This window comes from Thermothelomyces thermophilus, chromosome 5, assembly GCF_000226095.1.
Source record: "Thermothelomyces thermophilus ATCC 42464 chromosome 5, complete sequence".
Classification (NCBI taxonomy): Eukaryota; Fungi; Ascomycota; class Sordariomycetes; order Sordariales; family Chaetomiaceae; genus Thermothelomyces; species Thermothelomyces thermophilus.
In genome coordinates this window covers 1156247-1181645 of record NC_016476.1, presented here as the reverse complement: position 1 = coordinate 1181645, position 25399 = coordinate 1156247, and the positions used below count along the sequence as shown (strand labels likewise).

General features: G+C 56.0%; 8 protein-coding genes and 1 non-coding gene across 9 annotated transcripts; 3 read left to right on the top strand and 6 right to left on the bottom strand.

Annotated features, from left to right (window-relative positions):
* The first annotated feature begins 455 nt into the window (after positions 1-455).
* MYCTH_2308183 (uncharacterized protein) lies at positions 456-3440 on the top strand. Its single transcript, XM_003664901.1, has one exon. It carries the CDS (start codon positions 830-832, stop codon positions 3068-3070), a length of 2241 nt encoding a protein of 746 aa, XP_003664949.1. The 5' UTR covers positions 456-829; the 3' UTR covers positions 3071-3440.
* Positions 3441-4105: 665 nt separating this feature from the next.
* MYCTH_96141 (glycoside hydrolase family 67 protein) lies at positions 4106-6742 on the bottom strand (the record flags this gene model as incomplete). The annotated part of the gene is made up of 1 exon (XM_003664900.1): positions 4106-6742. The coding sequence occupies one exon, from the start codon at positions 6740-6742 to the stop codon at positions 4106-4108; it is 2637 nt and encodes an 878-aa protein (XP_003664948.1).
* A 1104-nt stretch (positions 6743-7846) lies between these two features.
* MYCTH_t135 lies at positions 7847-7937 on the bottom strand. Its single transcript has one exon. It is a non-coding gene; the product is annotated as a tRNA-His (tRNA).
* Positions 7938-8386: 449 nt separating this feature from the next.
* Positions 8387-8704, top strand: MYCTH_55928 (uncharacterized protein; the record flags this gene model as incomplete). The annotated part of the gene is made up of 2 exons (XM_003664899.1): positions 8387-8542; positions 8627-8704. 2 exons carry the CDS (start codon positions 8387-8389, stop codon positions 8702-8704), a joined length of 234 nt encoding a protein of 77 aa, XP_003664947.1.
* A 312-nt stretch (positions 8705-9016) lies between these two features.
* On the bottom strand, positions 9017-11724 carry MYCTH_2308179 (uncharacterized protein). The gene is made up of 3 exons (XM_003664898.1): positions 11129-11724; positions 10005-10982; positions 9017-9878 (listed from the first exon to the last, which is right to left on the bottom strand). Exons 1-3 carry the CDS (start codon positions 11487-11489, stop codon positions 9253-9255), a joined length of 1965 nt encoding a protein of 654 aa, XP_003664946.1. The 5' UTR covers positions 11490-11724; the 3' UTR covers positions 9017-9252.
* A 267-nt stretch (positions 11725-11991) lies between these two features.
* On the bottom strand, positions 11992-14576 carry MYCTH_2082262 (glycosyltransferase family 20 protein). The gene is made up of 3 exons (XM_003664897.1): positions 13877-14576; positions 13422-13794; positions 11992-13354 (listed from the first exon to the last, which is right to left on the bottom strand). Exons 1-3 carry the CDS (start codon positions 14184-14186, stop codon positions 12442-12444), a joined length of 1596 nt encoding a protein of 531 aa, XP_003664945.1. The 5' UTR covers positions 14187-14576; the 3' UTR covers positions 11992-12441.
* Positions 14577-17404: 2828 nt separating this feature from the next.
* On the bottom strand, positions 17405-18835 carry MYCTH_2308172 (uncharacterized protein). Its single transcript, XM_003664896.1, has one exon. The coding sequence runs from the start codon at positions 18677-18679 to the stop codon at positions 17762-17764; it is 918 nt and encodes a 305-aa protein (XP_003664944.1). The 5' UTR covers positions 18680-18835; the 3' UTR covers positions 17405-17761.
* A 910-nt stretch (positions 18836-19745) lies between these two features.
* Positions 19746-22471, top strand: MYCTH_2139973 (uncharacterized protein; the record flags this gene model as incomplete). The annotated part of the gene is made up of 5 exons (XM_003664895.1): positions 19746-19799; positions 19966-20558; positions 20695-20953; positions 21027-21341; positions 21405-22471. 5 exons carry the CDS (start codon positions 19746-19748, stop codon positions 21729-21731), a joined length of 1548 nt encoding a protein of 515 aa, XP_003664943.1. The 3' UTR covers positions 21732-22471.
* A 964-nt stretch (positions 22472-23435) lies between these two features.
* On the bottom strand, positions 23436-24827 carry MYCTH_2308168 (asparaginase). Its single transcript, XM_003664894.1, has one exon. It carries the CDS (start codon positions 24682-24684, stop codon positions 23509-23511), a length of 1176 nt encoding a protein of 391 aa, XP_003664942.1. The 5' UTR covers positions 24685-24827; the 3' UTR covers positions 23436-23508.
* Between the last annotated feature and the right edge of the window lie 572 nt (positions 24828-25399).

Here is a 25399-nt window from a genome sequence, read left to right as displayed (position 1 = left end):
TTTTTTTTTTCTTTTTTGCATGCTGATCCGGCAATCTATTCCGTTCTTGTCACTATCGTTAAACTCAAATAATGGTCTTTTTTCGGCATGGTGACTCGTAATTCGTCGAGATGAGCAGTTTTCAGAGGGCTTTTCTGTCCTTTCTCGGCCAAAAAAACCTGCGGGTCTGGGACTGTCGAGCCCATCACGTCACATCGGCAACGTTCTAAGCGCCCGGCTGCACGTTCTTCAAGGTCGCACTGCATCCGCCAAGCCCAATTTAGATCGCTTCCCCTCGATTTCAGTAGTCGATCAACCTCCCGCCGCCGGAGACAGCTCCCGGATCAGGCCAACCCACGCTTTGCCAAGCAGGGCGTCCAAGTCCAGAGAACCAATCGCCTTGCAGCCCCGGGTGATGTGCTGAGCCCGATGCTATTTTTACCTGAACGGGACTCGACTGAGCATGTGCGGGGGAGAAAGAGATGCATTTGACGATCCAGTCAACCAAAGGTTGCCGGCGACGAGATCACGCAGCAGCAGCAGCACTATCACAGCCAAGCCGGGCCAAGTCCAAATGGTACCGTGATTTCGACATGATTCTCGCTTCCTCACCGCTCGAGCCGAGGCGGCGGTCGACCCCGCGGATTCGCAGCGTAGCCACAGATGTATGTAAATGTCTAAGGGCCGCCCCTCAACTACTCTGAACCGCCACGCGGCTGAGACCCTGGTCGGTTCCCCCCAGCACATCATATCCGCAAGTCAACCCGGTGGTCATCGCCGTCTCAAACGGGAACACGGCTGTCTGCTTCTTTTGCCGCAGGGCCACCGCCAGGTTGGCCATTGAGCCGCAATGTGCACCTACGACTACACGCCTTACACTGGCTGCGAGGACGGCCCGCAGCATTATTACATCCAGTGGGTGAAGTGCGATATCGCCGTCGAGAGGGGGAGGTATTGTTCGCTGGATGCTTCACAGAAGGTCGAGCAGCTCAGGAAGCTGTCCGTCAACGTCCTCTCCTGCCCGCTCCACGGACCCATTGCCGTTCAGCAGTTTGTGCTCGAAGCGGCAAATGCACGGCTGCCCGAGAAAGAGCGCGAGAGATCCCGGGCACGAAGCAACGCTCGTCGAGGCCCAGTGTCAAGAGGAAGGACCCCTAGGAGAGACCCCCCTGATACGGGAGCCGGGGAACCGGTGCGGAGACAGGTTCGCAAGCGAAGATCAAGACGCGAGATAGCCGTGGGGTCCCCCGATTCCGAGTTATCCGACGCGTCGTCGTCGTCCCGGCGCAGGGTCGATGGCTGGGCGACGAGGAGAGGCCACCAGGATGCCGCTCACGAGAGGCGAACGACCCGAGATGCCCAGCCGCATGGACATAGGAGATCAGCATCCGCCGATGCCGGCGTCGCAATCCCGAGTCATCCACCTCCGCCCCTGTCGATGCGACACGGCCAGAGCGAAGTGTCGCTGCCCCTCAAGACAGGATTCGGCGCGGAAGGGAAGGAAGATGACCAAGGCTCCACTACCGGGCGCCGACAGTCACGCCCTAGGAACTCGCTGGACACCGGGCGTGCCGCTCTTGGCATTGTAGGGCTGCCCTCAAGCCCGGACATGCACCGTCGGGGCAGCATTGATCGAGCTAAGAGCGAATTGGGGCTGAAACCGGGAGTCGAGAGCGCGCCGGAGCCCATGCCGGCATCGAAAAGCGCCGTATCCCCCGCCAGCGACAGCTCCCCGGACCAGAACCCGGACCTTCCTTTCAGCACCCCAGGACGCTTGGGCCGCAGGACGGGAACGCGCTCCATCCGCGATCGGAGCGTAGACACCACGATGCGGCGGATCGATGAAGACGTTGCTCAGGACGAGAACACCGGGGCGACACAGGATACGGCTGCTTCGACTACCCGGAGCTTGTTATCCACCACAGGCTCCTCAGCGCCGCAACAACAAGGCCAAGACGCCCATTCCCACAGGCGATCCAACTCCCGACCCCGCCTCAACAGCCTCCAGATCCCTCCAGTCCCCCAGCGGCAGAGTACCAGCAATAAGTGCCAACAGGAGGCCTACTCGGCGCCCACGGCCATCCCTCCCGAAACGGACTTCAACCTCCCCATCCCGACAACCCGCCAACGCCGCGCCGGGTCACTCCGCCACATCGACCTTCCGTCACCCACTACCACTACCAACATCCAACAGCACTCCCCACCAACCCCTCGCTTGACCGGCGGCGACGGGGGCGCGGGTGCAGAGACGGCCTCGATCCGCAGCGCGCGCTCGTCCCGGCGGTGCCTAGAGGACCAGGTGGCCGAGGCCCGCAAGTGGGCCGCAGCGCGCGAGCACCTGCCCGCGCCCGCGTCGCTGGCCGCCCGGCCGTCCATGTCCGAGATGAACCTGCCGCTACCCCCGTCCGGTCCGGCGGGTCCAGCGGGAGAGAGGGACAGGGAGAGGGGTTCCGTGGATAGTGGTTACCTGAGCGGCGGGGGTCACCAGCACCAGGCCCAAGCCCAACCCCAGCCCCAGCACCCGCGCCCGCACCAGAAGCTTCAACACTCGCCGCATTATATCCCTCCGGAGCAGCTGTGGAATCGGGGGGATGTGGCCAGGGCGACGGCAGCGGCGTCGGCGGGGGGTGCTAGCGGTGTCAGCCCCACGGAGGCCTCCTCGTCTCGCGGCGGCGGCGGCAAGTTGCAAAAGGCGCCGCCGCCGCTGCCACAACCAGGTCAGGGACAACAACAACAACAGCAGCTGCAGCAGCAGAGTGTGCAAGGACAATGGCAAGGACTGGGGCTGGGGTTGGTTCAAGGAGCAGGAGGAGGACCGCAGCAACAACAACAACAACAGCAGCAGCAGCATACACGGCCGGTCCCGGCGCCGCTGAATCTGGCGAACAGCGGCAGCGGCACCGGGATGCCGGCGTCGTTGGCGTCACCGGGCCTCCGGTCGGATACGAGTGTGGATGGCGGTGGTTCTATTGGCAAGGGCGCCAAAGCGACGCTGCTGCAGCGGATGGGGCTGAGGAAGAAGTTTAGCGGTCTGATATCGCGGGACCGGGAGCGTGCTGGGCAGAGGAGCGAGGTCGGGGTGGAAAGCTAGTGTGACGTGCGGAGGAGAATAAGGCGGGGAGGTGGGGGGGGGGAAGAAAGGAGCAGAGTTTTTGATTCGGTTTCATGATGGTTGGTGTAAAGATACCCTGTATAATTTCTTTTTTTTTCTTCTTTCTTGAAAGAACGAAGAGAAGGGCTGTGGCCGTGCTGCAACGAGTGGCATCCGGGAAACACGCGAGTGTTCTTCTTGTGGCAACAACACGATGATGAGTGACGACAACTAGCAATCCCCTCGCTATTAATTGAACTTTGCATTTTTTTTCTCTCTGAAGTATATAATTATAGCAGTAGTCAGAGACAACCACGAATTGTCTCTTCCAATATTTACGCACGAGGGATTCGCGCAGGCCGCTTCGCGGCCACAACCTTTCCCACATACGGTACACTGCAGCCAGCCCACTTTTCCATTTCCACACAACTAACCAACCAACTAACCAACCCAATCAATCGATCGATCAATTCCACAACCACCACAACCACCACGAATCGCTTGGTAACAGCAAGCGAGGGCGAGGCATTTTGCGGACGTAAAAGAGTTTTACAGAGAAAGAGAGAAAATACAGATAGAGGCTGTAAAAATTAGTAATATAGGTAGAACACGCTAAAACTTTGGACCAATGAAAGTTCTTAACAGTTTTTGCAAGTTGGAAAGTTATCTGTTAACAGCCTTCTTGGCTGTAAAACGTTAACAATTAGTTAGTGTAGACCCCTGCTTTCCTATAAAATATATCATCCTACTAACAGTAAACTTTTTTTCCGTTCTGTAGTCTATATATAATAGATACCTTACATTTACTGTCAAAATGAGGTTCTCTCCTCTCCAGGGCTCTTGTGGTAATTTAACCCCCTAAAAAAGAAAGCGGTGTGGTTATTCTTGATATGATGATGTAAATATTGATTATTAGATAGCTCCAAGCAATACAATTAAACTAATCACATGCAAATCATGCAGAGTAAAGTAAGGTTAGCCATCCTCCCTCAAACAGCTGACCATTAACCTCTTAACACAACCCCCCCTCCTTAATTAGTCGACAATGCCCAGCGGCAGGATGGAGACGTAGTCGATGGGGGCGGGCTCCAGGCCGTCCGGCCTGCCGACGATCTTGAGGGTGCTGCCCCTCTCGATGTGGACGCGGCGGAAGGTGACGCGGGCGGCGGTCTGGCCGTCGATGTAGGGGGACGGGGCGCGGCCGAGGTTGTATTCGAGGTCGCCCTTCCAGCGGCCGACGCGGCGGCGGCCGATGTAGAGCTCCCAGGTGGAGTTGCCGATGGCCATGTCGTAGTAGTTGACGGCGACGTCGTAGGTGCCCGTGGGCACGTGGCGCAGCTCGACGCTGGCGGTGGCGGCGGTGGCGGTCGAGTTGTCGCGCGTCACGACGCAGCGGGCGCCGCTGGCGGCCTCGAAGGGGCTCACGTCGTAGGGGACGTAGCCGTCCAGCCGCATGTGCTCGGCCTCGATGCGGTACGGGTGGTGGCCGACGCGGCCGCGGGCGTCGGGGATGCCGGACTTGTTGAAGTAGAAGTTGTTGATGCTGTCGCGCCAGACGAGCGCGTGGCCGGCCTGGTACTCGAGCCGGAACAGGACGTGCTCGAACCGCTCGTCGTCCACCCGGCCCCGGAGCGTCTCCCACAGGCGCGGGAAGGTCTGGGCCACGGCGCTGCCCTCGTAGTGGGCGTCGTAGAAGTGCTGGATGACCGTCTTGCCGGACTTGAGGACGTGCGTGTAGGGGACGTGGTGGAACCAGAGCAGCAGCTCGTCCGGCGTCGTCTCGATCCTCTCGAACCGGGCCGCGACCTCGGGCGGGTACTGGCCCGAGAAGCCGGTGCCGTTCCAGACGGTGCGGTCCATGCCGATGCTGTCGGCGTCGGCGCGCGTCCACTGGCCCCACGGGTTGCCGTCCTGCGAGGCCGGGTTCGGGCCGTAGTGGCCCAGCAGGATGTCGGTCAGCGTCTGGATGCCCAGGTTGCCGCTGTAGTTCTCGTAGGCCGGCCACGAGGCCATCGACATGCGCGTGATGACGTCGAGCACCTTCGGGTCGTCGCCGAAGGTCAGCCGGATCCAGTCGCGGAGGACGCTCTCGGGCTCGGACGACGGGTCCCAGGCGAGGCGGCCGAAGGCGTACAGGTTGGACATGGCCAGGTGGCTGCCCAGCCAGGTCGTGTTGGTGCCGACGTTGGCGACGCCGGCGTAGCCGCCCGCGCGGCGGCGGCCGAAGCGCTTGCCGTTGAGGATGTCGGCGGTGCGCGAGGGCCGGCCGTCGACGCGGAAGTCGAAGTCGAGGATCTCCTTCCACATGGGCGCCAGGTAGACGAGGTGGGCCTGCTGGCCGAGGTATTCCTGCGTGATCTGCAGCTCGAGGGCGGAGGCGGTGCGGACCAGGCGCGAGAAGAGGGGGGACGCGGGCTCGCGCACCTGGAAGTCGATGGGGCCGTACTTGATCTGGATCACCACGTTGTCCTCGAACTTGCCGTCGAGGCCGTCGAAGTACTCGACCGCCGCCTTGGCCCGGTCCGCCTTCCAGTCCTTGTCCTCGTCCAGGCTGGTGTGGTCGTAGACGAAGGCGCGGAACAGGACGCGGCCGCCGTGCGGCTTGAGGGCGCGCGCGAACAGGTTGGCGCCGTCGGCGAGCGTCCGGTTGTACGTCAAGGGGCCGGGCTGGCCCTCCGAGCTGGCCTTGACCAGGTAGCCGGCCATGTCGGGGATCCGCTCGTAGAGGGCGTCGGTGATGTCCCGCCACCACTCCACCACTCGCTCGTCCAGGGGGTCGAAGCTGTCGAGTCCGCCGAGGGTCTGGGGCGAGGCGAAGTTGAGCGAGACGCCCAGCTGGACGCCGTAGGGCCGGAAGGCGTTGGCGATGCGGGCCAGGCCGTCCATGTTCTCGGGCGTCAGCGTCTTGGGGTCGGCGTTGACGTTGTTGACGACGACCGCGTTGACGCCGATGGAGGCGAGCAGGCGGGCGTAGAGTCCGGCCCGGGTCAGGTCGTCGCGGACCTTGCCGTCCCAGAAGAAGATGGAGTCGCCCCCGTAGCCGCGCTCGACGCTGCCGTGGGTGCCGCCGTCCTGCATGTTGTCCCACTGGTTCACCCACCGGATCGGCGCGTCCGGGTTGGACGCCAGCGTGTAGTCGGATGCGTTGCCCTGCGCGAGCAGCGAGAGGTAGTGGAAGGCGCCGTACAGGGCGCCGCGCTCGTTCTGGCCGAGGATCAGGACGTTACCGCGCGAGACCCGGAGGTAGAAGCCGTCGTCGGCCAGCTCGGGGATGCCGGCGGCAGCAGCGCCGGGGTTGCTGTCGACATACGCCGCGACCGTCCCAACCGTGGCGGTGGTGTCGCGGTCGTGGCCGTGGCCGTTGTTGCCCTTTCCTTTGCCCTTGCCATTGCCCTTGCCCTTGCCGTTACTCTTGCCGGCGCCGGCCGTTGCGAGGTCGACGTCGAGGTCGACCTTCTTGCCGAAGATGCCCTCGATGCCCTGGGCGAGCTCCTGGCCGGCCGTGTAGACGGGGAGCCCCTCGGTGGCGTTGAGTGCGACAATGGTAGACGGCAGCCTGTCGTGGAAATCGCGTGCTCCCTTGATCCGCGCATAGCGAAGCCAGCCGTTGAGGCCGTCCTCGGCAGCGGCCAGGCCGATGGCCGCGAGCACCAGTAAGCTCCGCATCCTCATCATGGTCTTGACTCGGTTTGTGCGACGAGTCGAGTCGTTGGGTTGGTGCCGCTGGCGTGCCCATGTCGGATGGCGCTCGGGGATCGTCGCCCGCCTTTACACTATAAATACTTTTTCAACGTTGGTAAAATCAGACGACGACATGCAGCACTCCCGACTCCTCCCCCGAACCAGAATCCCGGATTCGAGCGTCGTTGGTATCGCCCCTGTTGCCAAGTTCGAGGATTTCCACACATCTCAATTTACCCGGAATCACGAACTTGGAATCTCCTCTGCCAAGACGAAGCCGGGCGAGCTTGGCTCTCTCCTCTCCTGCCTTTCCCGGGCCCTTGTTGTTTTTCCACCCATGAGCTTTCCCCGCATAGGTTGGGGGAACCTTGGTGGGAAGAATGGAGTCGTAAAATGCGGGGAATGGGGAGATCCTTCAGCCCCCATCTGCGGAGCCCCTGCCCGCCCAACCAACGCTGCCATGTGGGACCCTAACTGCGGTTTTAAGCATTTATTACCGTTTCGAACTAGTGTTTTTCCACTCCAATTCAGCCTGTTCTCTCTGCCCAGAAAGACCACCGCTTATGTGCTCGGCAGACGCCTTAGTTCGCATTCCATTCCGGGGCTTCTGACCGAGGAACTGCCAGCCACAATCGGAGGTTGCCTACTGCGTGCTTGAGAGTCTGGGTATCGCGACAGTTCTCCCATAATCTGGATGACGATAACCAGAGTTAATTAGTAGTTCCGTGCAGTGAAGCGAGCATACGCGACGCAGCACAGCATACACAGCATAGGATACAACTACGGAGGACAACTGAAGCCAATGTGTCGCGTATCACATGTCCTGTTGCATTTTAGCATTTTGAAGCTATACTGGAAAGAATGTTACATCAATGGGAACAATTCAATCTATGCCTGCCCATATATGTACGAACACCTCGTTCCCATACGATTAGCCGAGACGCGTATGATCATAAGAAACGCAATGTGTCATACTCAATGCCTTTATGTCCATGTTGCAGCATATCTTAAAAAAGAGAAGCTCAAATATTAAAAAAGAACAGCGCGTTTGAGGGCTCGGAAGCCTGCCGCTGTTAACAAACTCGGCAAAAGAAGTGGGCGACCCCGGAATCGAACCGGGGTTTCTTCGGATCGTACGTGGTTCTTCAACCACAACGAAGCGTCCTGACCACTAGACTAGTCACCCTTTCGAATTTGTTGCTTATCCTGTTTTGAATTTCATATTATCAAGGCAAATTCCCCCCCAAAAAAAATTACAGTACGGTTCTGTGTGAATACACTCACTCCCGATTTCCTTGAAAGGGATGCGTCCAATCCCAGCACTTACCAGAGGGCAATTATGACCATATATGAAAAATATCACTTCTTCTTTTGGGCGTATAGCAGAACCTCCAATAATGTACGTTTCGTCATGGTGGCTCAACAAAGGGGTCGCTGACGTCATCCAACCGATGTTTACGATGTACATACATAGTGCTAGCCACATAAGACCGTTGGGAGATTGAAATTGGATGATTGAACGACATCTCACAATACAATTTGTTCATCTATTATTAGATAGCCGAATTTTATACTCCTTACAGGTTCAGCGCAATTACCTTTCCATCAAGACCACACCGCGAAACGTTGGACATTATGCCGTCCGAGCTCAGGGACAAGAACAACGAGCCCATCAACGTGGGCGACCATGTTTTTGCTCGCGCTCGCGGAGGCATCCATGAGGGAGACGTGGAGAAGATCGTGACCTCAAAGGAGGATGCCGAAAAGGAAGGAGTGAAGCACCCGCCCAAAGTATGCATGCCTTCGTCCCTTAGCTCCGGGCGACAAAGACCGTCCGTCAGAGAGCCGGGAGACTAATATATCACGGTTTCAAAGGTGCTGTACACCGATCAACACGGCCATCATGTGCAGCACAACCCTGGAGTGCTGCAGCATGGCGAGTACAAAAAGTGATGATTTGGAGGGTTATTTAAACCGCAAAGGGGGGGGGGGGGGGAGGTTGAGATTGTCTAGTTATATCGGATGAACGAGAACCCTCTGATTACGGAGTGCTATCTTCATGCTTATCTCAATGCTGCTACAGATCGCCTCTCGGTTGGGTCATATCGCTGGTCCATCTTGGTTAATTAGGTGTTGCATGAATAAATATTGCCTGAAAGAGTACCCAGAGCAGGAAGCTCGGAAATCGGGACGAGGACCACCCTTCATTAATTTCCCTCGGGGTTAGGAAAAAAACAAAACAACGACGACAGCGTGGCCCAAAAAAACGTAAGAAAAGTATTCGGCACAGGACCTGAGAGTACAAACATTCAAGATGAGGTTCAGTTAACATTGCTGACTGCGAGTCGTCTATGTCTATTCAGGAACTGATCACCTGGGTATCTGAATATTGCATAGCTAACAATGTGCGATATAATTATTCCCCGGACTCCCCGCGTTTAGGAGGACCGCCTCTCCCGCACTTCCGGCCCCTTCTTCACCACGCAAAAGCTCGGTTCTAATTACCTCCCCTGCTCAACATCGGTCTTCGGCATGACCCCATGCTGCCGAACGACGTCCATGTTGATATCGCCCTTGCTACCCACGGCCCCGGCGGCGTCTTCCATCCTCGCCACCTTCACCCTCTCGAGGCGCCTCCCCCTGAGCGTATTCCAGAACCAGCACTCACGGACGAGCTCGTGGTTTCCGTCCTTCCCGAGCCACACGTTGCCCAAGAAGGTCGTGATGAGCACCGCCAGCCACATGATGGGCATCACCGAGATGAACGCCCAGACGATGCCGGTCCTCGGGTCCTGGTGGTCCGGTCCGCTTCGGTTGTTGAAAACGGTCGTCATGATGGTGAGCGTGATGGAGCCGCCGAAAGGGATGCAGAACGCGGACAGGCAACTGATGGCCGCCGTCATCCCGGGTACGTAAGCCAGCGCGTGGAGAGTGCCCGGGTTGATGGTCAGGCCGACGCCGAAACCGGTGAGAGCCATCATGCCGTAGATGAGGTTGGTGTAGTCGGTATGGCAGGCCCAGGCGACCACGCTGATGCCGACTGCCGAGCAGGTGGTTCCGAGCATCAAGCTGGGGAGCGTCTGCCGCGGCCGGACGTTCATGAAGAACATGTTTGCGTAGACGCCGACTGCCGTGGTGCCCGCCGCAATGGGTCAGTATCCGTCCGTCTGACCGTGTTTGGGAAGGGGGGATGATGCATCAGTGAGAGAGGGGAAAGGGGAAAGGGGAAGGGTCGCGAGAAATCCAAACTTACCACCCAAACCGGGGAGATAATACAGCAGGGCGATTCCTGCCTCGCTAGAGGAGTGGCCCTTGACGAGGGTGAAGTAGAGGTCCATAAAGTACATGATGGCGAACATGGCGGCGCCGCTGGCAAAGTTGATGCCCAGCAGCAGGCCGACGTCCTTGTGCGTCAGCAGCCGCCACGGCATCATGGCCTTCTGCATGGGGAACGCCCTCGCCGCGGCCCTGCCGGGCGCCATCGCCCACTCGTACGCGGCCCACGCGACCGCCAGGACGCCCCCGACCGCCAGCGTCGCCACCACCGGCGCCGAGCCCCACGCGTACGTGCCGCCGGCCCAGGTGAAGCCGAGGATGAGCAGGCCGAACCCGAACAGGAACAGGACCTGCCCGCCGTAGTCGAGCGTGCCGAGCCGCAGCAGGAACCGCCCGATCCCGGTCCCGGGATCCCGCCGCCTGCCCGCGTACGCTGCCGTTTCGTCGCCGGCGGCCACCCCGTCGCCTCCGGCGGTCCGCAGCACGTCCTCGATCGCCAAGGGCCCGACCAGCTCCTTGCGCAGCAGCAGGGCGACGAGGGCGATGCCGGCGACGCCGACGGGCAGGTTGATGGCGAAGCACCAGCGCCAGCTGATCTGGGTCAGGTAGCCGCCTGCGACGGGGCCGAGGCCGAAGGAGACGCCCGAGACGATGGCGAAGGTGGTCCAGTTCTTGGCGTACTCGGCCAGCGAGACGCGGTCGGCCAGGATGGTGCGCACGGAGATGTTGACGCCCGCGGCGCCGACCCCCTGGAGCGCCCGCCCCAGCAGCAGCACCGGGAACGCGCTCGTCGGCGACCCCGTGCACAGCGCCGACCCCACCGTTATCACGACCAGCGCCGTCTGCAGCGTCGCGTGCCGGCCCAGCGTGTCGGCCAGCTGGGCAAAGATGGGCAGGAACGCGGCCGAGGTCAGGTTGAATGCCGTGATGATCCAGTTAAGTTGCTTTAGCTCATCTGTTGGCGAGCGAAGGAAAGGGTTAATTAACAATAATTAAATCAATGGTGCGCCACGGGATGGGATGGAAAAAAAAGAGATCAAAATCTTCAAGGGCCGGGCAAAGAGAAAGAGAGAGACGGGGTGAAAGGAGGGAGGAACTAACGGAAATCCTCGGCGATAAACTTCAGTGCCGATGCAATAATAGTGGTGTCGAGCGCTTGAAGAGCAAACGGGAGAAACAGGCCCAGGATGATCTTCAGCCGGTATGTGCGGCGCCGTTTCTTCTCGGCCCGGTCGTCTGCCGTATCCTCGAGTTCCGTCTCGTCGTGGGCGGCAAGGGGTGACGGGTCGTAGGGAGCTGGCACGCCAGGCCCGTCCGAGTAGGCCGTCAGTCCTCTCGCTTCATCCCAGGGTGCCCCGTCCTGACCGGTGCTGGCCGTCCTTGCCGCTGGTGTCTGCTGCTCGGCTTCTCTGGCCTGGCGTTCCTTGTACCGCTTTTTGGCATACTTGTAGGCCAAATACATGATGCTTCTGCGTATGAATTAATTACTTGATGAGTAGATTGGGAACCGCTTCGAGATCGGACTACGGCGTAATTATGAGCCAGGAGTGCGTGTTTGAACGTGCCGTCTTCTTGGTCAAGTCCACCGGATGGAGTCTGACAGCTTGCCATTTTATATAATAATGTTTCCTCCGCGCCGCGCCCAAAAGCTCATCTGTGAAGCCCTCAAAGCTTGTCCGGGACGCGAAAAGCTTGTCTGACTTCCCTATGCAACTCTGGGTCCCCTGCCCTTGACGTGGCACAGCCCTGCTGCGGTCGAGCTAAGCTTGATCAACCTCAAGGCGTTAGGCTATTGGTCTGTTGGCACCGCCCGTCAAGAGGACTGTGGGGACGAATCCGACTAAACCGATCGCATTCATCGCATTCGCTTGTCGGTCGCCCAAACCGGGAATAGTTCATTTCTCCGTGCGGCCTGGCCGCGGAAACACGCAGCTTACGGGGGCCACCAGCTGAATCGAGCAATGCGACAGAAAATCTTCGTATCATGTTGGCGTGTCATCGTGAATCCCAAACTCAGCCTCCAAACGATGTCACTTGTGCGGCCTCTGGCGGTGCGCAGGGCACTCTCCCAAGACGACGGTTGCATCAGACCGCAGAGAATTCGTGGAATTATCCTCGAAGCAATACCAGATAACTGACAATGAAAACAAGAAACAAAAAAAAAAAAAAACCGAATCACAACGCTCTCGAATGATTTCATTATCCCGTACAGAGGATCCTCGTAACCAACCAATCAACCGCTTTCCGATGCCTGTTGTGAGATCTGCAAGACACCAGTGGTTATCCGTGCCTACTTCGACTCTCCTCGTAGGCTCCACGGCGTCTCTGGCACAAAGAGACAAATAAATACCTTATTGAGTAAGTGGCGTGAAAACCTTCGAGCGATACCCATGCTGGGGCCCCTCCTTCCCGCTTCACTCCGACTCCTTCTTTTCATCCGAACCGCCGCCAACGGCTTCTTGCGCCCCGTGAATGGCCTGGTTGGCTACGTCGCCAACATCGTCAGCCGCATTCCTCAGCGCCCGCTTGGCCGAGCTGGTCCCTTTGTCTTCCTTGGACTCGTCAGCAGCGCTGATGCGCGTCAGCTCCGTGACGAAGCTCTGGCCCCACCAGGCGCTGGTGTACTTGAAGACGTAGCGCTCCAGCTTGCGGAAGTTGGCCTCGCGTTGTTCCGGCGACATGGTGACGGCGTCATGGATGGCGTTGGCGAGCTCTTCCGTGTTCCACGGGTTGACGATGAGGCTGCCGTTGAGGCTCTGGGCGGCTCCCGTGAACTCGGACAGGATCATAACGCCGTGGCGCTCGCGCTGCGTCGCGATGTACTCGTACGAGACCAGGTTCATGCCGTCGCGCGTGGAGCTCACGAGGCACACGTCGCTAACAGCATAGAGGGCCGTGAGCTCGTCGAAGCTGACCGACTGGTGCAGGAAGTGGATCGGCATGAACTCGATGGTGCCGAACTTGCCGTTGATGCGCCCGACCAGCTCGTTGACCACCGCCCGCAGGTTCTGGTACTCCTCGACGTCCTGCCGGCTGGGCACCGCCACCTGCACCAGCACGATCTTGCCGATCCACTCGGGGTGTTCGGTCAGGAACACCTCCAAGGCATGCAGCTTCTGGGGTACGCCCTTGATATAGTCGAGGCGGTCCACGCCGACAATCAGCTTCACACCCTCAAACTTTCTCTTGAGCGCAGCGATGCGGTTCTGCACGCTCTCCTTCTTAAGGCCCTCGACAAACTTGTCCGGGTCGATGCCGATTGGGAATGCGCCGACCGTCACGAACCTGCCGTTCCAGTCGACACCGTTCGGTGTTGTGGCGGTGGAACTGCAGAAAAAGAGCGTCAGTACCGGCCTAGTGCCTAAAGCGACGACAATCGCCGGGAATTACTTACAGTATCCTCGAGCAGCTGCTCAAGAAGTGCCTCGCGTAATCGTACGTGTGGAAGCCGATCAGGTCGCAGTCAAGGATGCCCAGCAGTAATTGCTCGCGGACGGGCAGGATGCGGTAGATTTCACTGCTGGGGAAGGGGGTGTGCAGGAAGAAGCCAATCTTGACGTTCTTTTTGGACTTGCCGATTTCCTCGCGCAGCATCTGGGGCAGCAGCATCAAGTGGTAATCGTGCACCCAGACCAAGTCGCCATCCTGCACATCCTTAATCACAGTCTGGGCAAACAACCGGTTAACCTCGCGGTATGCGGCCCATGCGGACTCGTCGAAGGTGATTTCGCCGGGGTGATAGTGGAAGAGAGGCCACAGAATCGAGTCTGAGAGTACATACGCGTGTCAGCCGCAGGCAACATGATCAAGGATAGGGGAAAACATCAGAACGGGCATCGCGGGACGTACTGGCAAACCCGTTGTAGTGCCGATCGGCCAGTTCGTCGTCGACAAACACGGGAATCGCGTTGTACTGTTCCTTCAGCTGCTCCCGCATGGGTCCGGCCTCGGCCTCGGGCACCTCCAAACCGGGCCACCCGTACCATTGGAAGCTGGTGGTTTTGGACAGGCCGCTCAGGCCGGTGACGAGACCGCCCGAGGACATGGAAAACGTGTATTGGCCATTGTCCGTGCGTTTGATGGTAATTGGAAGGCGGTTGGAGATGAGGAGTAGCCGGCCGGAAGAGGTGGCTGAGTGGTCGACGACACCGGGCATCATAACGGCTGGGGAATGGGGAAGAATTGGCGAATTGGCGACTTTGGACCGCACGAGAGGAAGCAGCGCTCGAGGTGCGCTGTTTTCAGAATGTAAAGAGCGCTTAGTCGCTGTGATTTGTCGCGGCGTTGCGTCAAAGAAACGGCGGGTGCGGACAGGATGTCGAGATGGCTGGTCGGTCCGTAGGTTGTTTTTGGTCGAGAGTTCAGCGGCGCGGTGATGTTATTAATGGGAACTCCAGAACACAAGCTTGGAATCCCGTTGGTGAGATGGCGGGGCAGTTATGGTGGGGAGCGGGGTAATAACAGGAGGTCCAGGATTTGCGATGCGTCAATGTGCAATTCACATTTCTTGTAACAATAGTTTTGCGGGAAATCAGATTGTAAGAAAGAGCGGCAAGATCTGACGATTTCGTTCGAGTGAAGGCTAGGAATATCAAAGCAGCGAACTGACAGGCTTAATTGAGACCTTTGCGAACCGGCGACGGAAGCAGCGCCGTGTGCCCCGCCCTTGGGCGTCAACGACGTAATTTTTGACGGCTGAGCAGGGATGTCAAAGGACGGTGGTGCCTGCCCCTTGTGAGATTGCGGGTAACGTCAAAATGCCCCGATCCAGAAAATGCCAGAAACAGCACGAGAAAATCTCGGTCAAACAGGCTCCCTTAGCCTTCCTCCGCCCACCCATCATCCACTCTTCTCATCTCGGTGGGCGCATCTGGGCCACCAGAAAAAGAGAGAAAACGAGAAAAAAAAATATATATATTGCTCCGGTCGCGACTATGCCCTTAGCGTTGGACAAACCACGGAAATGGCGCATCAAGCCGCCTGCAAGGTGATATGCATCATGCATTGGGCCGAATGCTATCCTGACGAGCGGTTTTTGCAGCTAGGCTAACGTAGATTCTGAATGCGTATTCGGACCTTTCGCCGTCGGCAATGGGCCCGCCCGCCCACTTACGGTTTGTTGGTTATATTCGTGAAACAACTGAAGGGAACCCTTCACCCAAGTCGCTGTCCAATCCCGCCAGGCAGCGCACTCGCGAAGAGGCCTCCTTGGCCGTCGGAGTCTGACATTCTAGAACCTGGGCCGGCCAATCGCTTGAGCACATGCCGAGCACATGCCATGCACAAGTCCGTACTGTATATGTACGGCTTGCGCGGTCCAATTGGGAGGTTAAGTACCGTACGCATTTACGCTGCACTCGCTCCTCAGCAAGGCTGAGCGTTCGCAACGTGATGTTGAGCGTAGAGCGTAAGTACATACGTCCATGTGCTGTAAGTTCACGTCCTCGTCAGAACACGTAAGTCAGACCCCCAGGATTCCGAACAACCCTGTTTCCGAACACATGCCACACCCACACCGCTACTTCAATTCAACCACTTCAATCTACCACAACTTGGTCAATCTTTTTCCAAACAACTTCAAACTTCGTCAGTATATTCAACAGTTTAAGATGGCTTATACTGAGCAAGATTTGTAAGATGCGATTATAAAATACTATAATACTTGCTCCTTATTACGAAGTATTAGCCGCGAGTTTAGTATACTAACTACTACTTTATTCGACCGTATTTAAGGTATATAATTACATTTAGCTATAGCCGAATCGTAATAAAACCTTAGCTAGGTATAAGAAGAAAAGCTTACCCAGTAGATATTAATCCAGGCTGCCCTAGGTATCCTACTAATATATATATAAATTAGGGAGTTTGCTAGCCATATCCTCTAGGTATAAGGAGCTAGCCATATAACAGTTAGAAAACGGTAGATAAGCAGATTTCTTTGCTAGAACCTTATTCTTCGAACCTATCAAGCCTATAAAATAGAATTAGTCTGAATTAATAGCGCTACTAACTTAGTTATATATAGTTAGTAGCTATAACTAAATATTTTAGCCATTAAAGATATCCTACTAGCTAACTATTATGGAACTTTAATAAATATAGCATTATAGAAGGGCAAGGAACTAATAATCTAGTAATTAGAAGTGTCTAAATATATATAATTTATTGGAAGGTTCCTAGCTTATATACCTAGACTTTATTCCTTAAGTATATCTTAATAATAGGGGTATTACTCCCCCCGGTTATTATTTTCAAGGGTAAGAGTCTTTAATAATAGTAGTTTCCTATCGATAAGACTAAACTAAAAGACTAGAAGTTTATGGTAACCGAAATAGGCTAGACTAATAATACTATTACGCTAGAATGGCTATAAGAGGTATTTATCCCTTATATATAGCTATAAGATCCTTCCTAACGGTGGCTCCTAATCTTAGACGGTTACAATAGCTATATTACTAAGGATTTTATATAAATATACTTTAAGAACAATATCTAGTTACTCTTCTTACCTCTATATATTACCTATATCCTCTAGCTATTAGATTTATTAGTCTTCTCCCCCCTAAAATATACTTACTAGAAGCTCCTTAATATTATAACTTCCTGGACCAAATTAACGGTAATAGGCAAGTAATTAATAATTAAATATATTATAAAGACTTAGAAAGAGGCTATTATAATCTAGAATATCAAAGTAAGATAGAGGGTATCTAGGTTATAGCTAGTTAATATAGCTAAACCCTTAATAAGTAGATTACTATTAGAAAATTCTAATACTTCTATTAACGTAATTAATCCGAACAAATAGTTAATACCGATCTAGAGTTTAAGATCTATTTAACATTCCTAGCTATCAAAAGCAGCCATCGAACTAGTATTCTATATATTATAGAGGAAGTTAGATATATATAGTTAGCTAACTAACCTAGTCACTCAAAATCAACACCCCTCTATATATAGGCTTCTACTTAGGAAGGTTAAAAAAGCGTTTAACTAGAAGAACTTTAAAGTGGCTTAGCTATACTAGGAAAACGAAGCTCTAAAGGTATAGTTAGAAGCAGTTTAGCCGTCGAAGAGGAAGAGGGTAGATACGGATCTAAACTAGTAGTTCGCTACGATTAAATAGATCCACCAGGCGTAGATTAAAGCCGGCCATATAGAGGACCCTGTAGCTGTAGAGAGCGACTTAGAAAGTGTAGAATCAGTGGCTTCCTGTATTGTAATTAGTTAAACAGTTGTAGTATAGATAGTTGAAGAAGATGGGTGTGGTTGCAGGCCAAGATTTGCCAAGTGTTTGGAAACAGGGTTGTTCGGAATCCTGGGGGTCTGACTTAATTTGCTGACCTCTGCCGCCCTATAGCCGAGTGATTGGGCCAACACAGCCCGCTCTCAAGACCTGTGCATGGAATGGATAATCACTCAATTGGAAACTTGCTGTTCTTACCGCCGAATTGCTGTGGCCGCCAAATGCCTTGTTTCCCAAGGTGCGAAAAGGAACCAATCCCAAACACCCCCCCTCCCCGCAGAGCGCCTCCCCTTCCTTCCCCAAGACTGGAAAGTGGGTGGAAGTATGATTTACCAGTACTCTATAGAGATACAATGCTGGACCGATCTTCAATGGCTGCACATGTTTTTATCCTGGATGTCTTCGCTGGACCATCACTTCTTTTGGTGCAACGCCTCTCCTACAGTCTTGAGTTTGGCTTAGCCAAGGCCCCTGCCTTCCTAGGATCCCTACACGTCGTCTATTTCTAAGAAGCCTTCCCGAACAAGTTGGCAACACTCGTTACGCTTCTGAGCACAGTACTCGGCACTGAATGTAGTAGCGGTGCCCATGTCTTTGGCCCCTGGGAGATGGGTAGCCACCTCCGCCAAGTCCTTTATCGACTCGTAATATCCGGTCCAGCAGCGATTTATGATGCGGTCTAGCTCATCACTTTCGGCGTATACACGTGGAAAAACGCCTTCTTTGAACAGCCTGACGACGTCGAGCTCGGGGTTGTCGTCTGGGTGTCCATACGGCTCGTGGCCCCTTGTCATGCAGTACAGCAACGAGCCGATCGCAAACTGCTCTGTCTTCGGACCATAGAGACCCCAGCGTCCCTTGCCAGTAAGTGGGTCGGGGTAGAGGCGTGCCCATGGCGGGGCATTGCCGGAGGAAGCATCTCCGATGCGTGCGACACAGTCGAAGTCGGTCAGCTTGAGGTGATCCTGCTCGTCAAAGAGTATATTTGGAGGGCGCAGGTCGCCGTGGACAAGGCCAAGAGACTCGATCCAGGCGACAGCTGCGCAGAGCTCGGCGGCCCAGCGCTCGATAAGATGCCTTTCCTCAATCCGGAGCACCTGGAGGACCTTGTGCTTCTCGCGCCTCTGATTGCGTTTTAAACGGGTGTCGAGGCTGGCGAGCATGAACGGAAGGAAGTTGGCATTGGCGGTGCGGTAGAAGCTCTGTATGACGTATGGGCATGGCGTGTACTGTTCGAAGATATCGTAGATGGCGTTGTCTCGCTCTATCTCACCCGCACCTATATCTCTAGAATACTTAACCACAATGCTTTCGGTGATCCGGTAAACCCAGGAGATGGCACCCATGGAGAGAAACCGCGACTTGGAGATTCTGCGGGGCAGCCGGACTACGATCGGGCCTGACATTTTGTAGAGATCTGATTAAGGATTCGGAGGACTGGCAGAAGGAGCCAGAGCTGTTTGCGTGACAGGTAGCGGAATCTAAATGCAAAGAGCGGATGATTCTTTGGATTGTGCTCCGTTAATAAATTCCAACAGACCAATTGGTTCGTGCACTCTCTGTCCAAGGTTTAGACTACGGAACAGGGAGAGATAGTGCTTGGGATTAGTTAACGATGATCCGATGCATCAACCTGATCCGGAAAGCTCAGTCACATGACTTCTCACATTTAGATTAGATAAGGTGACGGAGGTGTTGAAGGATGGGAATCTTGGGTGCAGTTAGACCAGTGTTGGAAGACCAACAGCCACATAACCGTGATTGACGCGCCGTTGCCTACAGAAAGGCATTTATGACTCTTGACGGTGTCATAATTCGGCGAAAGCATCAGCCAACAAACTAGCCGCCAGCTGTGCGGCAGGAATACGGCGCAGTGTGCAGGGTAAAATACCCCGACTTTGGTGTACGCTTCGCGCACCTCTTATCGAGGCCCAGAGTAGGCGGGAAGCTACGCTTCATAGGCTATAGGCTTGACACTGTCAGGGTAGTTCCATAGGTATACTACCCCGTACCAACTTGGAGGGACTCGAGTCAACCAACCCATCAAAGTCACGGCCCACCAAGACTCGAGAATCTTCACTCAATGGGTGGTGTTAGTGGTGGATAATTAATATTATCCTGGGCCAAGACAAGTGATCATGCTTATCCCGGGCTTGAACGTGAATGGCTCAGCGAAACATCGCAGCTGTCGTCCATCGTACTCGTACCCGGTAAACAGCGTAATTGGAGGGCAGGATATTCGCGACAAGCGAGACCGAGGTGCCGGGAATAATATCCACTGACCCGAACCGGCTGCAACCCTCTTCAAAACGGCCGAGTTCAGAACACCAACTCGAGCAAATCCGCATCCCCGTTTCATGCCCAGCCTTGAGATCCGGGTAAGGGCGAGCCGCTCGAGGCATCGCCAATAAACCAAGAAAAAAAAAAGCGGCATACAATCCTCGCGACAACGAGGCCCGCTGCAGTGACACAATGGCGCTTTCAAAGCTCAGCGTGGGCCAGGCTCTGGCCCTTGGCTTCGCATCTGTATGAACCACCTAGAAACTAACACACCTCCCCCCCCCTTCCTCCCCAAGACCTCCTACTATACACTTCACAGCCCCCCCTCTCTGACTCCCAGCGCTGCAAACTGGAACAATCCAAAACCCGTGAATGACCAGAGCGAGGCTGACTCTGGCGTCCCCCCCGGCAGCTCATCCTCTACGTTGTCTCCCACGTCCTCTACAACCTCTTCCTGCACCCCCTCCGCCGGTACCCGGGCCCGCTGCTGATGCGCGCCACCCGCTGGGGCTACGCCCTGCGGCACATGGCGGGCACCCTGCCCTTCGACATGCTCGCGCTGCACAAGCGCTACGGCCCCGTGGTGCGCGTGGCGCCCAACGAGCTGGCCTTCTCGGACCCGCGCGCGTGGCGCGACATCATGGGGCACCGCAGCGGCGGCGGCGGCGGCGGTGGTGGTAGCGGTGGTGGTGGAGGGGGCTCGATGATCGTCGAAGGTGGGGAGGAGATGCTCAAGTACGACCGGTTCTACAGGCCGGTGGAGGGCGTGACGACCGACATCGTCAACGCCGGGCGCGAGGAGCACGCGCTGCTGCGCCGCAGCATGGCTCACGGTTTCAGCGACCGCAGCATGCGCGAGCAGCAGCCGCTCATCCAGGGCTACGTCGACCTGCTGATCAGGCGGCTGCGGGAGAAGAGCGAGGGAGGCAGCAAGGCCGTCGACCTTGCGGCGTGGTATAACTACACTACCTTCGACGTGATTGGTGATCTGGCGTTTGGTGAGAGGTAAGTCAGGAGGTGTTTTTGGTGCCCACTGGCGGTGTTTCTGCTGGTTCTGCTGGAGAGGAGAAGGGGAAAAAAGGGGGGGGAGGAAGTGAAGGGTTGTGAAAAGGTCGATGGTTTCGCTGACGGCCACCACCAGTTTCGGGTGTCTCGACAGCTCCGACTACCACCCCTGGGTCAAAGCGATTTTCGAGGTCGCTCGCGCAGGAACCGTCTTTCAGAGTCTGGCACATTACCCTGCGATTATCAAGTTGGTGCTGGCCCTCATCCCCTCGCGGTTCAAGGAGGAGCGCGAGAAGCACATGCGGATGACCATGGAAAAGCTGAAAAGGCGGATGCAAGCGGGAAAGGAGAGGCCGGACTTGGTCGAGGGTCTGCTCAAGAGGGCTGACGAATGGGTAACTTGTTCCCGCTTCATTACCGCCGAAGACCGGGTTGAAGGAGCACGCGAATACTGACTGGAATCCTTAGGGGCTCACCCTCGAGAAACTCCAAGCGAACAGTGCCATTCTGATCATCGGCGGGTCCGAGACGACGGCGACCTTGCTCTCGGGCGTGACGTACCTCCTCTTGACGAATCGTCAGGCCATGGAGAAGCTCACTGCCGAGATCCGCGGAAGCTTCAAGTCCGAAGACGAGATCAACTTCACCAGTGTCAGCACTCTCCCCTATCTCCTGGCCTGCCTGGACGAGGCACTGCGGATGTACCCCCCCGTCCCAACAGGTTTGCCACGCGTCGTGCCCAAGGGGGGTGCGAACATTGCTGGCAACTACGTGCCCGAGAAGGTGAGCTCGAGTTAAAAAACGCGCGTCCCCACAGAATCTTTTTGGCGTTGACCATCGAGACAGACCGTAGTGGCAGTTCACCAATGGGCCATGTACCACAACGACGACCACTTCAAGGATCCCTTTGTGTACCACCCGGAGCGGTGGCTTGGCGACCCGGCTTTTGCGGGCGACCGGAAGGACGCATTCCAGCCGTTTCACCTTGGCCCACGCAACTGCCTCGGCAAGAATCTTGCCTACATCGAGATGCGTCTCATTCTGACCCGGATGTTATGGAACTTTGACCTGCGGATTGCCGAAGACAGCCTGGACTGGATGAGCAAACAGCGGATCTACAATCTGTGGGAGAAAGGAAAGCTGAACGTATACCTAACGCCAGTGGCCAGGTAGACGGCGTGCTAGGCCCTTGATGAAGGGATGTCGGTTGAGTTGTTGTTATTGTATAACAGAAATCTTAAGTCGCCGGCCGAATCGTCCGACACCATAGCAGAGACACGAGCTGACAGCGCAAAGCGGCACATCTAAGACATGCACTGAGTGCCGTCTCGGTCCGGCAGTTCAACTCTGAGTGTCATACGTCACCAGCCTCAGCTTCCTCACTTCCTTCCTTCGCCCAGCGTGCTAACCCGGGGTTGGGCCGGTTGTAAATCAAACTTAAGCTTCCGTCGTCATCGAGGTGTATTCATGCACGAAGGGGTATCCAAAATCAACGAGTACCATCCCAAAGAAACCAAAAAAGAAGAAAAGAAGGTCGGTCGCCACAACGTGCCAAGCTCATATGCCCCACAAAAGCCAATATGCTAGGCTCATTGCCAAAACCACCATCGCGTGGCCTCTCGCCATGCGCCCTCCAGATTTCTGACTCAAGTCCGACGGTGGGGTGATGGTCGCCCCACCGCTAGCGACGACCTGCCCGCTGGAAGCCAGGATTCTGTTTCCTGTCATGTACTGAATGTTGTAAACGGGGTCGTCGGTCAAAACAGACGGGGTGCCGAGCTGGGATGGGCACTTGGCCTGGTTTTCCGTCGGCCAATCGAGGGTGCAGACTTCGTCGGTGCCCCAGGAGCAGATGGGGTCGAGAATGTTGTAAAGAACGAAGTATTTGCCGACCCAGGTGTCATGGGAAAGGCAGCTGGCGAGGAAGTTCATGCTGTTGGACGCGCTCAGCGGCAGCTTGCTGCCTTTCGTGTGGATCAGGTCGGCGCAGGCGGACGGGTCGGCATCCTCGTACTCCATGGCGACGGGGCCGCCAGTCGTGGGCTTCTCGGTCGCCGAGTAGCCCGTGAGGAGGTAGTTCCAGGCATCGTAGCTCACGTCGTGGGCGCCCTCGGACTGATCGATGCGCAAGAGATGGACCTTCCTCCCCTCGTAGCTCAGCGACACGCATATGTTGTCGCAGTCCACCGAGGCCGGCCAGTACGCGATGCGGTTGGTGTCGACCTTGCAGCCCAGCACGCCGACCGAAGACGAATAACTCTCGTGAGGTGTGGCCCAAACTGTCCCTTTAGCAGCACGGGCTGTGGCGGCGGCGAGGATGTTAAAGAACAAGTGAACGTTGCAGCGCATTGTTGCTGCTGCTCTCAAAAGGAATGGAACGGATCCTCGACGGAACCGAGATCAGAACTCGTAGATCGTCGTCGTCGAACAGCGTGGGTGTGGAAATATAAGTGGGCTAAAGAATGACTGAACGCTTCATGATCAACGTTTTGAAAAGAATGGCATGGCCCTAAGACCAGGAAAGGCAGCGACGCGCCGCAAGGAAGCCGCTGCGACGAAATGCGCGGTCGCTCGAAAATCGAAAGTTGATGAGGGAAAATTGAATGGTCTGGGCGGGTGAGCGTACCTGGGCACCTTACACTAGAACCCTGAACTGTCAGGGCCACCGAGATTGGCGTCGCCAAAACAGTACTAGCGCTGAATAAGCGGGGTAACAACTAATCGGTTCCTGAATGCCAAGACCGGGTGGTTTCCGAACTGCCTGGAGAGGTGATCTGTGCGCCTGGGGAAAAAATCATTCTACAGTACATTGATTTAGCGTGGCACGCTTTTTTGAGTTCGTCTGATTCAGATAATCCCTTAAAAATTGAATCGAGAGCCGTGCTAGGCATAAAACTGGTTGATTATTGTGATTGAACTTGTGTCGATTTTCTGATGGTTTTTGTCGACTTTACAATTCCCGTAAGGCATTATCTGATTCCATCCTAATCCTTCCAACCGGAAGGCCCGCCAGTGGTGGTACGCTCACAACCTCGGCCGCATCCATCTTCCCGCCTCGAAATGAGTATGTAAATGTCCAACCTGACCCTGCCGCGCCGTGCTCGCCCTTGTTGTTTACCACCACGACTCCGCTCGATATGGTTGGATATTTCCGTAGCATCCGCCTGACCGCGTCCTCGGCTGCCTCTGTCGGCGTCATGCCCAACCTCAGGTTCTCCACCGCCTGATAGCAAGGTAAGAATCGCATCATGATGTCCCCGTCGCCCGTCGCGCCGCACCCGCCCACATCGCCGTCGACATATGACCCGCTCCCGACGATGGGCCCGTCCCCGACACGGCCCGGGACCTTGAACCTCGCTCCGTTGGTCGACGTCCCCGCCGCCATCGTCCCATTCCGGTCAATCACGACCATCGAGATGGTGTCATGCGACGCCTGCCCGTCCTCCAACCGAATCCCTCTGCCAGCCAGCAGCGGCACTGGCCGGTAGGGACCGCAAGACGTCTCCGGGTCGGGCTCGACATTGACCCTGTAGTTGCCCTTGCACCCGCCCCTGCGCCAGTCCTCGCACAGCGCTCTGCTCTCCGGGGTGCTCAGGTCGCCCTCGGGCCCGAATCCCATCTCGACGGCGAAGCGCGTGGCCAGGTCACCGGCCAGCAGCGAGTGCCGCGTCCGCTCGAGCACGGCCCGCGCGACCGCGATGGCGTCCCGGATGCGCCGCAGCCCCGCGACGGCGCCCGAGTTGAGGGTCGTGCCGTCCATGATGAGTGCGTCCAGCGTCGTCTCGCAGGCCTCGTCCGGCGACCCGCCGAAGCCGACCGTGCCGTCGCACTGGTTCTGCTCGCACGCCGAGCAGCCGGCGACGACGGCGTCGAGCGCCGCGATTGGCGACCCGGTGCCGGTGGCGTTGGTGAGCGTGTAGTAGGCGGCGTCGGTAGCCGCCGTGAAGGGGCCGGACCACGTGTTGATCACGAAGGGGAGGTTGGGGTTGGGGTTCGGGTGGGCGAGTATCCCCCTCACCGTTCCATGGAGAGCCAAGAGGGACAAGAGGGGCTTGTGCAGCTGGGTATGGGTGAAAGCATGCGCAAGCGTGGTGAGACTCAAAAGATAACTACCAGAGGCTGCCATAGTAATGCAGTGATTATAGGTTCTGGATTGAGATTGCAACTCGGACGAGGCTTTATGCTCTTTCCCTGCATATGATAGAGTGAATCGGAGGGGTTGGTGATAAGGTTGGCTGTTCACTGAAGTATCCTTGCCAAGCTTGGAACTCATCGGCAATAAAAGGAACAAGGGTCAGGGCGGGCATGGTATCGTACGCTATTCCGAACAAAATATCTGAGACCGGTAATTAGTGAACCCTAACCCAACCAGACGAAGAGTGCATCAATTAACGAATCTAAGCTGTTTCCCGTACAGACCTTCGAAGTCAGGATCAAGTTTGAGTAGATCACCCTTCAACAAGGCATGCCACACAGAGCTCATCGTCGATGGTCTCCTTCATTATTTCCAGGAATGCACCAGCACAGTATTGTGTCAAGACACAAGGAACAAAGCTGCCGGACATCTTGTAACTTATTAGCTCTTCGAGGAAGTTACTGGAAAAGAGAATAGTATAAGAAGTCAATAATGAGTTGTAAATGTATTCTAACACTAGTAGCATCTCACGCCCTTTTGAGAAACTAATTTACCTATAATTACTCTTAACCTCCACAACCACTTCCACCCAAGCCATTTCCTTTGAAGTTTGGTATTCTCTAAAATACTTTCATCGCCATCATAGGTTCTAAGCTAAGCCGTAGGACGAAGTGTGAGTTGTATGTACTTGATGAAATCCAAAATA

Excerpts from the sequence above, each read along its gene's own strand:
- MYCTH_2308183 (XM_003664901.1), top strand. The coding sequence starts at position 830 with ATGTGCACCTACGACTACACGCCTTACACTGGCTGCGAGGACGGCCCG.
- MYCTH_2308179 (XM_003664898.1), bottom strand. The coding sequence starts at position 11,489 with ATGTATTTGGCCTACAAGTATGCCAAAAAGCGGTACAAGGAACGCCAG. Across the intron at positions 10,983-11,128 it reads GTTTATCGCCGAGGATTTCC|ATGAGCTAAAGCAACTTAAC; the intron begins GTTAGTTCCTCC and ends GCTCGCCAACAG. Across the intron at positions 9,879-10,004 it reads TTATCTCCCCGGTTTGGGTG|TCGGCGTCTACGCAAACATG; the intron begins GTAAGTTTGGAT and ends GCACCACGGCAG.
- MYCTH_2082262 (XM_003664897.1), bottom strand. The coding sequence starts at position 14,186 with ATGATGCCCGGTGTCGTCGACCACTCAGCCACCTCTTCCGGCCGGCTA. Across the intron at positions 13,795-13,876 it reads GCACTACAACGGGTTTGCCA|ACTCGATTCTGTGGCCTCTC; the intron begins GTACGTCCCGCG and ends ATGTACTCTCAG. Across the intron at positions 13,355-13,421 it reads AGCAGCTGCTCGAGGATACT|TTCCACCGCCACAACACCGA; the intron begins GTAAGTAATTCC and ends CTTTTTCTGCAG.
- MYCTH_2308172 (XM_003664896.1), bottom strand. The coding sequence starts at position 18,679 with ATGTCAGGCCCGATCGTAGTCCGGCTGCCCCGCAGAATCTCCAAGTCG.
- MYCTH_2308168 (XM_003664894.1), bottom strand. The coding sequence starts at position 24,684 with ATGGCAGCCTCTGGTAGTTATCTTTTGAGTCTCACCACGCTTGCGCAT.